The sequence below is a fragment of the Lactuca sativa genome, chromosome 2, assembly GCF_002870075.4.
Source record: "Lactuca sativa cultivar Salinas chromosome 2, Lsat_Salinas_v11, whole genome shotgun sequence".
NCBI classification, from domain to species: domain Eukaryota; kingdom Viridiplantae; phylum Streptophyta; class Magnoliopsida; order Asterales; family Asteraceae; genus Lactuca; species Lactuca sativa.
In genome coordinates this window covers 232,313,653-232,323,372 of record NC_056624.2, presented here as the reverse complement: position 1 = coordinate 232,323,372, position 9,720 = coordinate 232,313,653, and the positions used below count along the sequence as shown (strand labels likewise).

At 32.2% G+C, this 9,720-nt stretch overlaps 1 protein-coding gene across 3 annotated transcripts; it reads right to left on the bottom strand.

Moving 5' to 3' along the window:
- Window positions 1-1,906: 1,906 nt before the first annotated feature.
- Window positions 1,907-7,153, bottom strand: LOC111888813 (S-type anion channel SLAH2). Of its 3 annotated transcripts, XM_052768746.1 has the most exons (7): window positions 6,830-7,153; window positions 6,637-6,725; window positions 4,572-4,684; window positions 4,201-4,357; window positions 3,616-4,086; window positions 2,774-3,544; window positions 1,907-2,443 (listed from the first exon to the last, which is right to left on the bottom strand). In XM_052768746.1, exons 4-7 carry the CDS (start codon window positions 4,339-4,341, stop codon window positions 2,048-2,050), a joined length of 1,779 nt encoding a protein of 592 aa, XP_052624706.1. In that variant the 5' UTR covers window positions 4,342-4,357; window positions 4,572-4,684; window positions 6,637-6,725; window positions 6,830-7,153; the 3' UTR covers window positions 1,907-2,047. The 3 variants fall into 3 exon arrangements, with proteins under 3 accessions (XP_052624706.1, XP_052624707.1, XP_023740692.2); XM_052768747.1 differs by having other exon boundaries at window positions 6,637-7,153; XM_023884924.2 differs by lacking the exons at window positions 6,637-6,725; window positions 6,830-7,153 and having other exon boundaries at window positions 4,572-4,771.
- Between the last annotated feature and the right edge of the window lie 2,567 nt (window positions 7,154-9,720).

Sequence of the window (9,720 nt, the reverse complement as noted above, 5' to 3'; positions counted from 1 at the left end):
CAATTTGAAGAAACTCACAAGGACATTATTTAGCTAAAATAACATAATTTTAATCTTAATTCATTTATTTGTAAATAGTGTCAATATTAATTAATAGTATTGAATGTTTTTATAAAAAATGTAATGAATTTTATTTCAATGTTGTAAGAATGGAATTATTAAAATTTTGGTGTTGAAAAACTATTTTAATTTTGTAAAATTAATTTATTTAAATTTCAGTTTATTGTAACAACCCGAAGAGGTTAAAAAACGAACAAACTTCTTATTACAGACTACAGTCGTTTGGTCCACTTCTTCTGCTGCAACGGTTGCATAGGTGGTCCGTAGACTTCATAAATTTTTGCTTCGAAAAAACAAACAACACATAAGTCATGTAAAATTTTATGTAAATTTTGACTGAATCGCAAATAACCAAACAAATTTAAACTCAATATTTCGTTTCATCATGACCATACTTTGTAGGTTGTACCAATGTCCATTAACAAGTAGATACAAATTGATATTTCTACGAGAAACAGTTCAAACGTCATATGTAAAAAAACATTATTGTATAATTTTTGTAACCTAAAATCATTTCTTGTTTTGGTTTGGTCCAAAATTTTATTGCATATTTTCTAAGGTTAGTACCAGTTATCGGATTATAACGTGGTTGATGCTTTGTTCGGAAAGTTTTGGTAAAGTCAAGGTTCTCGAAATGGTCAAAAGGAAGCATTTCTAGGACGTCAAGCTTTCATCAAATGATTTTAGTATCGTGTTTTCAGTAGGGTTATAAAACATGCCATATTTTTTTTTACATCGAACTTTTCCTCTACGTCGTTCAAGAATCAAGATGCAATAATTGAGATTAAACCAAATACCTTCGTTTCGGTAAATTTAGGAACTTCTACCGTAATGACATTTGTTTAGATTTTGATCTAGAGTTATCTAGTTGTACACTCATAGAAGTGGAAACAAAAGATTGTGTGGTTGCCATTTTGATAATGAAAATTTGAGAAATACGTCGAAGGTATGATATTGCGAAGAACGTCGAAAATAGTGATTTTTTTTTTTTTTCGCTTTTTGAGCTTGTTGAAACCAAGTGCACCAAAACCTATTAATAAATCGGTCATTTTTAGGGCTAACGAGGCTATAGAGCAGTCATATAACGGCTATATGGAAGGTTAAAGAAAAATGTTTTTTTGCCCATTGATTAGATCCGAAACCATGTATAATGTATTTTTCCGGAGAAACAAGTTTGGCCCGGTTTCAAAATCTCGAAGGAATTGGCTCCTTAACCGGCAGATAAGATAAACTTGAAACGGATATATTAAAATCCGGTTCCGCATAAGAATAGTTGGGCCGGTTGCATCTAAGTTGGGCCTTATATTTGGACCTTGGGTAGAAGCAAGATCGGAACTTACGAAAGACTGCAGTTAACCAGGGTCCAAGGCCGTGTGGGACTGTGCTCGGAATTGGTCAAGACAAACCCAATACGATATAGTCTTGGCTATCATGGATCTACAAAAGAAAAAAAAAGATTAATGGCCTTTAGTTCCTAGTCCTGGGCTCCTGGCAAATGGTGAAATGGGTCTTCAGATTTTCGGATTTAATAAAGTTCGATGGTCAATGCTTCAAATCTTCAATGGAAGCAGTAGACGAGATATCAAGATGGACGTCGGAGATGCGATGTGGCTGGTAGGGGAAAAGGGTTTGCTTAAATATTATTCTATATATTATATATTGATTTTGAATAAATAGAAGTTAAGTATTTAATGGTATCCATTATACATGATGACATGTCAACGTGATAAAACATGTCGCATTTGTTGATAAAAGTCAAAACTGCAAATTTGTAGTTCTTTTTTGCGCTTTACCTTTTCATTTATGAAAAAAGAAATTGTAAAACGAAACGTTCGAGCAAATAAACTTCGACAAAACAACAACAACATGCTTATATTTTATATTGTGTAAAAGCCATACTATATACATCCAAGTTCATTGGAACTTTTCTAAACTAAGTTCCTCCTTTGACTAATAACTCAAACCGTAGGTATCAGATACATTACTCTTATTGATATCCGTTTACATTTACCGGATCCTCCTCAACCTTTTCATCGCTGGAGCTCACGGATTTAAAGGGGTCTTCAACATCTTTGACTGAGCCACATGTGCCCCGGTGAAACCATTTCCGTTGTGTTTTTGGTTTCCGGCCACTAATTGCAATCCCAATGTCGTTCGGGAAAAGGTCCCGTAGCACAAAAGCATGAACAATTGTTGTTATCAGTAGCCCTGTCACGGTAACCGTAGCAGCTGTTGACAGGGTTACTGATAACAACTTGGTTACTATGTTCGAGACCTCACTTGAGTATCTAATTGTGGCGATTGCAGCTCCGGTCATTGGGAATGTGTAAGCCCACCACGCCAATGAGAACCGGAATCCCCTAAAGAAATTTACACGAACCGCCTACAAATATATACATATTAGAGCAACTCTAACCATACTTGGAAAAAAAAAATTTAAGGTTAAAATTTATAATTTGTATGCATTTTGTGTTAGGGCTGGAGATGGGATTGGTGAAATTTGCATATAAAATTTACAAATTTAATTGAATAAAAAAGTGTAAAGCATATGTCCATATCGTTGGTGGTCCCACGATGCACATGTCCAACGACTATCACGTCACCAACCGTCAAATGAGTCCGAGATTTGAAGATGAGAATCCTTTATAGGATTCCACTTCCCCAACTTTTGTAGGGATACAAATTTAATCAAATAATGATAATTTGAACTTACCAGTGAAAAATAGAGAAACAAGGCAATGAAGTATGCGATACGCGAGCCATAATCAAAGGATCCATTGATTTTGGCCCATGCCATCGAGGCAACACTTGGAGCGGCAACAAATAGAAAGAAAACAGGATGAAGCTCTTTCGGGAGGGTTTCATTAGTTGGAAGTCTTTGATACAATGTTACAAACAAAACTGTATAATGAGCCAACCCAACCGCAAAAAAGAAAATCGGGCCTTCCTTGAGTCCCATTGATGCGCCCAACAGGGCCCCGACAAAGTTCCCAACCACCGATAAGTGGTTGGACGGGTTCGCCACCTTGGACAACCGCCGTTGCCCGCCGGACATCCATTGCCCATAAATCTTGAGCTCTAGACATAAAATCGGTGTCATTAACATATACCATAAAGAGTGAGGCAACTTTGTAGTGATACTATCGGGAACTCCAATAGCCAAAAAGAGTAACGCGATCCACGGGGCAAAAAAGAAGTTAACTCTAATCGGGTGGTAGTATTCTCTTCGAACCGCTTCAAAGTAAAAGATCACTTTTAGAAGGTATGTTGAGGCCACAACTGCGAAAAGAGGGACCGATATGCACCATAGAGTATAGTTCACTCTAAGGCTTATATGAAGGAAATGTGTTGAAGCGGTTGAGGCTAAATGCTTCCACATTATTGCTTGGCTACTAACACCGAGACATATACCAAATGATGAGATCGGGTAACGAAGAAGAAACGGCCATTTTTTGTCTTCGGGGAGCATTATTTCCTCAGAAGCCTGTTCAACAAACAGAAATGATATATAACTTATTTTGTAACGAACGAAACAAAAAAAATATCTGAGTATACCCTAAGAGTCTCCAACTCCGGTCCTTCTAAAGCATCGAAGTATCGGTCTACAGATAAACTCTCCCCTTGAAGGTTTTGGGGAGGGTTTATCTCTAGAGCGTTACATGATTTTCCACGTAACGTGGAAAGTTGTCTCTCAAGTCGACCCGACCATGTTTTGAATGAGTTGTATCTTTTGTCCTTCAAACCATCCATCCTAGTGTTCTTTATTGGGAGGATGAGATGGTCCAGGGATTTCCCCCGCCCCGTCTCATCAATTCCGCAGCCCGTCTGTGGATTAAATTTGAGCTCATGGGCGTTGGACATGATGTCTGGATTTTTCGGGCTATGGATTCCGATTGCTTCATGTTCCTCTTTGAACAAAACTCTTTTGGCATCGACTGGTGAAGGTGGAATGTTAACCGAAACAGATTGTTTTCTTTGTTGATTCGAAATGTTATCCGGGCTATCAATCTCGTTTCCATTGGGCTCCTGCCAAAATTACAACGTTAAGTAGATTTATAGTAAAAGTAACAATTTTTTATATTACTAAATTAAATTATAATCTTCACCAATTATGCTAAACTTTTTATGTTAAAAACATACCATAAAATGAGAATTTGAGGCATTTTGGTTGAAATCAAAATCCAGAATTTGGTTGGCATCTGCAGATCTGATCAGTGATGGAAGAAGCATTTCAGGGGAATCCTGTTTTGACTCTCCACTAATCTTCTTGCTGTGTGCCATTACATTCAACTTGTCGCTGTAAATTAAACAAAATCACTAATTTTAAATTTTAAGTCATTAAAATAAAATCAATGAAATGTAAATATATCAACATAATAATTATAAATATAGAGGTAACTAAATTGTATATCCCCCCAAAAAAAAGTTGTAGTGTTCAAATATAGTGTCATTTAAAATGTACTAAAAATGGTAATCAGAATAAATCTCGTAAAAGAAATTATTTACAATACCTGCTGGGGACTTCTAGAACTGCCAAGTGTTTGAAGCTTATACACTGTAGATGCAGAAAATGAAGAAAAACTTGTACTCTTGGGGTAGTAAGACATGCATCATTGAGTTGTACCTTTAAGAAACAAGAAAGAAAGGAGGAAGAGACAGAGTAAGAGAAAGAAATGAAAGAGCACACTTTCCCCATCTCAAATGTGAAGCTGTTTATATAGCACTCACTGGGTGTAGTCTACCAAATATATTGTTTTTTAAGAGATAAAAGTATACATCCCAAATATATAAATATACTTTAAAATACCTTTTATTTACCATATATATATATATATATATATATATATATATATATATATATATATATATATATCTTAGTGAGTTCCCCCATCATACCACATAATCACATGCTTGGCATGGTAGGTCGAGCACCCAGATATGCTTGGCAGGGTAGGTCAGGCACCAAGATATGCTTTAAGTTAAAACCCGGTTAAAAAATTTAGAAAATGTTTATTATTTATTTTTTAATACATAAATAACAGTTTCTAGAAAATAGAATAGCAGTTTTCAGAAAATAGAATGTCATGTAAAGAAATGTTTTTATTTATTTATTTTTCTGACAAAGCCTTTCGGTTGTGAAATCCTTAATAAGTTACGCTAAAACTGTTAGCCTTCTCTTTAGTAGTTTCGCGAAGGTGATCAAAACTTCCAAAAAAAAGGACCCTTTTACAAGGTAGAATGTTTTTTTTTTTTTTTTATTTTTTTTATTTTTTAATTTCCCACTCCATATTCGAAATCCTCATGGGGGGCCTTTTTACAAAGTGATGCTATAAATAATAGTTTAAGAAAGTAAAATGTTATAACAAAAAATGTTTTTTTTCTCTCTATATTCGAGATCCTCACAAAAAAAATTACAAACTAGAATGCTACAAATGTTCGAAATCCTACAAAAACATTTTACATAGTTTATTCCTCACCATTATCAATTTTTTTATTTTACACAAAAACTGTATAATACAACACTTTGGACTCAAAAGTCAACCAGGCAAGTACGTATATTGCTACTTCAAGCTGAAGGTTATAATAAACAAATGAGTAAATTACCTATTTCGTCTTTATGGTTTATCTATAATTGCACATTTGTTCCAAATTCCATTTAATCACAAAGTTATCCCTACACTAGTATGTTACTATTGTTTTGGTCCTTGTATATTAAATCAAAATGTCTATTTGTTACATTTTTTGAATTAAAAATTTGACCTTTTTTTCCTTAGAATTATATTACTTTCCGCCATCCCACCAAACCTAAAATAATCCAATTCCTCCTACTTTTACCAGGAAACCCATTCACCTATAAACATCATCAAAAGAAACCCAAAAAAAAAAGAAGTCGACTAAAATGTAACCAAACTTACACACACACTATTGTATTCCACTGTTTCAAGATGGCAACCGACATGTATTTTATAATTGTTACTTTATATTTAAAGGAATTCAATATATAAGGGAATGCTCCTGTAGGTTCTTTACCAACTTAGCATTCTTAGCTACTGAGGTTTCCACCACTACAGTAAAAAAAAAAAAAAGGGCATTTAAGCATGCTTTATGAAAACGTTTACAATGGCTAATAGTTTTAAATCCTAAAACCTTATCAAAAGAGCTATTAAAATTTCCAATAGGAACCAATAATGTTATTGAACTACTACATCTTCAATTGACGACCAAAGCGAAAATTAATAAACTATACCTTCCATAATCACAAATCACTGCACATATATCGAACGACTACTTCTATTTGCTATCTGTAGAACCTCTACTATTTTTAATAGTTTACTAAAAAATACAAATGAAGGTTAGAAACAGAGGAAGAGCACATGGAGTTGATGGTGTCACAATGGTGACTTGATCCGGATCCACGAAATCAACACTTATATGACTAAGCACACACACACATAAAGACAGTAGAGAGAAAGAGAGAGACCATGATTTATTTTCCGTTACTTTGTTTTGAATAAAACTAAACCAAAAAAAAGTAAACAATAATTAGAAAAGTTTTAAGAACATTAACCTTCTTACCTTCTTAAATCAAGTTTTTGTAGGGACTAAGGGTGACTTCAAAACCATCGTTGTGGCACAAAGAACCTATCACTCATATCCCCCGGTTCCTTCAAAAACACAAAAATGACTGCTACAAACGAAAAAACTGAAAAAGATGTAAAAAAAAAAAAACAAAGAACCGAAGTGATTCAAAGTTTTTGATGAACCTTACAATCAATGAACCGCATGTTTTTCGAGCAACAGGTAACGAATTGGAAAGGGGGCAAGAATGCAGATGCAAGGAAGGAGGCGACCGGAAGGATTGGAGAAGGAACTAAAAAGTAAAAACCCTAGGTTGGGGAGATATACGAAAATAAGATATGAATTATTACATACCTGGAGCATGATCACCCTCGGTATAGCAGAATCAAAATGTTGGGTATATAAGAAATCTTGGATGTAGGTATATATGAAACGGAAACGTTCTCATCCATTTTAAATATAGATTGGATTAGAATCCCCGATTTCTTGGCTAATTTATGAAATTCAAATTTCTAACCTAATTTTTTGGGATATGAATCACGGTTATTGATCCGGATAATTGTTGCAATGTATAACCATGGAGTGCGAATGAGCGGGAAATCAAAAGAGTAGTGAATATTATCATGCCACGTGGCGGTGTAAAAAAGGGACATTTGGCATATCTAGGAGTATATATATATATATATATATATATATATATATATATATATATATATATATATATATATATATATATATATATATATATATATATATATATATATATATGGAATGCTATCTTATATGTATTTGAATAATTTTAGCAGTTTTTTTAACATGTTTTACTTATAGTTAAATTTTAAAAGTTTGTCCATTCGACTAAAACACCAAATCTGTCTTTGTTAGAATAAAACAAAGAATCTAATTAAATAACCAATAAAAATAATTTTCAAAAAACGTGCTGCTTATTTTATTCTAAGAGATCAATATAATGTAACCTTTATTTTTTATTTTTTAACATCATCATTCTATTAACTTTATCAATATTAATTTAAATCCTTTATAATTATTTATTGACCATTTTATATATATATATATATATATATATATATATATATATATATATATATATATATATATATATATATATATATAAAATAACTTAGCTGATCACCGTAATCTTTATTAAATAATTTAAAAACTCATGGTATAGTTTATTAATTTTAAACATATATAATATTTATAAATTTTAAAGGAATTTGACAAGAACTTTAAATCAAAACAATAAATTACAACAAATGAAATTAGAACATTATATTACTATACATGAAATTAAAATAAAGATTATTAAATTTAAAGTCTCTTATTTTTTTTTATCCCGCCGCACAACAGTTGTTTATCGGTCATGTCCCGTATATTTTCATACATATCATATAATCATTTATGGATTTAAAATATAATATTAGAAATTAAAATGATAAAAAAATAATTAGTCAAAATCCTTTCTACTAATGCCATGAATGTAGGGATGCAAACGAGTCGAGCCAAGCCCGATCCAGGTCAAACTCAGCTCGGGCTCGTTTAAGTTATATGAGGCTCAAACTCGTGTTCAGCTCGATTCGAGCTTTCTTGTACTAAGCTTGGATCGAGCTTGTAAAAAATTATACATGTTCGGCTCGGGCTCGTGTTCGGCTCGTTTTTTGTCTAACGTGCCTATATATGCTTAAGCTCGGTTTGAACTCGTTTACTAATATAATAAATCTCTAATTCCACATATATTTTCTATTTTAATATATGAAAATAATAATAAATTATATTATATATAGGCTCGTTTATGCTCGTGAACCTAATTGAGCTTAATGACATAGGCTCGAGTTCGATCTCGTTTAATAAATGAGCTTAATACGAAGCTTGAGCTCGTTTAAAATTGATTTCGATTCAAGCTTTTAACGAACCGATCCCAAAAGCTTAAGTTGTTTGCACCCCTACATGAATGTTATTGAACATTTACGAATTAACATGTAACAAATATAACTTATGTTTTAAGAGACGAACATATAAACACACAAAGATATGTGATATTCATTGATTGTTTTCCATTGCCAAAGTTAACTGTCTCTTCATTACAGAACATAAAAGATGGAGAAAATGCAATTTTGTTTTTTACAGTTTTTCTTTTTACGTATCAAACTATTCTATAAAAAAAGTTTTGCTCAGTTGAAATTAATTGGTAAGAATAAACTTGAATGTCAAAAAGTATGCAACTTAAAAATATCAAAAGATATATAGTGACGTTGAGTTGCTCATTTTTAATTTCTTGTGTTATGTGTATATGTCTTGGTGTTTTCTCACTATCTAATATTTGATGGTTCAAGGTTTGTTGAACAAATGATATACGTCTTTCCATTTCAATATGATGTTTAATTCAACATATCGGTTTTGACTTTAACGACAATATAATTCCTTTGACAAACCTTATATTCATCTTCATACAAAAATAGATCCTCAAAACTACCTTTATGTGATTGTGACTGATTCTAACTTAAACTTACAGGACTTACTAACATTAATGTATGTAAGTAAAGCATACAATTTTCATTCATATTTTGACATATTACTTCAAAAAAATTATTTTTTTTATATTTTGTTTATCTTTCTGTTTATATACAATGTCACATTCTATCCATAGAGAATAATAACACATGACACCATTAATTCATCTTTTAATAATATCTCTTAGTTTTGACACTTATCGTGATCATATGACTAGAAAGATGAATAAAACAAAAGATAGGAAGATATTTGATTTCTTTTTATAAAATCTAGAGTTTTTATCAACTTTGATATATATGTATTTTTTTTTTCTATTTAGTTCATAAGAGAGGAAAAAACTAGATCTTTCTCAACAAATTCTATAGCATAAACTAAGTGGTTCTTTTTGGCTGATTAAGCAACATCTTCCATATTTTCCGGTTAGCTTCTTTTTACAGCATATTAGCAAAGCCTCGAGACCAAAAAAAAAAAAATGGTTGTCATAAAGGGCCAAACAAATGCATTGTCTATGGTCTTACATCTTCTATTTTTTAATCAACTTTGGAATAT

Excerpts from the sequence above, each read along its gene's own strand:
- LOC111888813 (XM_023884924.2), bottom strand. The coding sequence starts at position 4,756 with ATGGGGAAAGTGTGCTCTTTCATTTCTTTCTCTTACTCTGTCTCTTCC. Across the intron at positions 4,358-4,571 it reads GTTCTAGAAGTCCCCAGCAG|CGACAAGTTGAATGTAATGG; the intron begins GTATTGTAAATA and ends TTTAATTTACAG. Across the intron at positions 4,087-4,200 it reads CCTCAAATTCTCATTTTATG|GAGCCCAATGGAAACGAGAT; the intron begins GTATGTTTTTAA and ends TAATTTTGGCAG.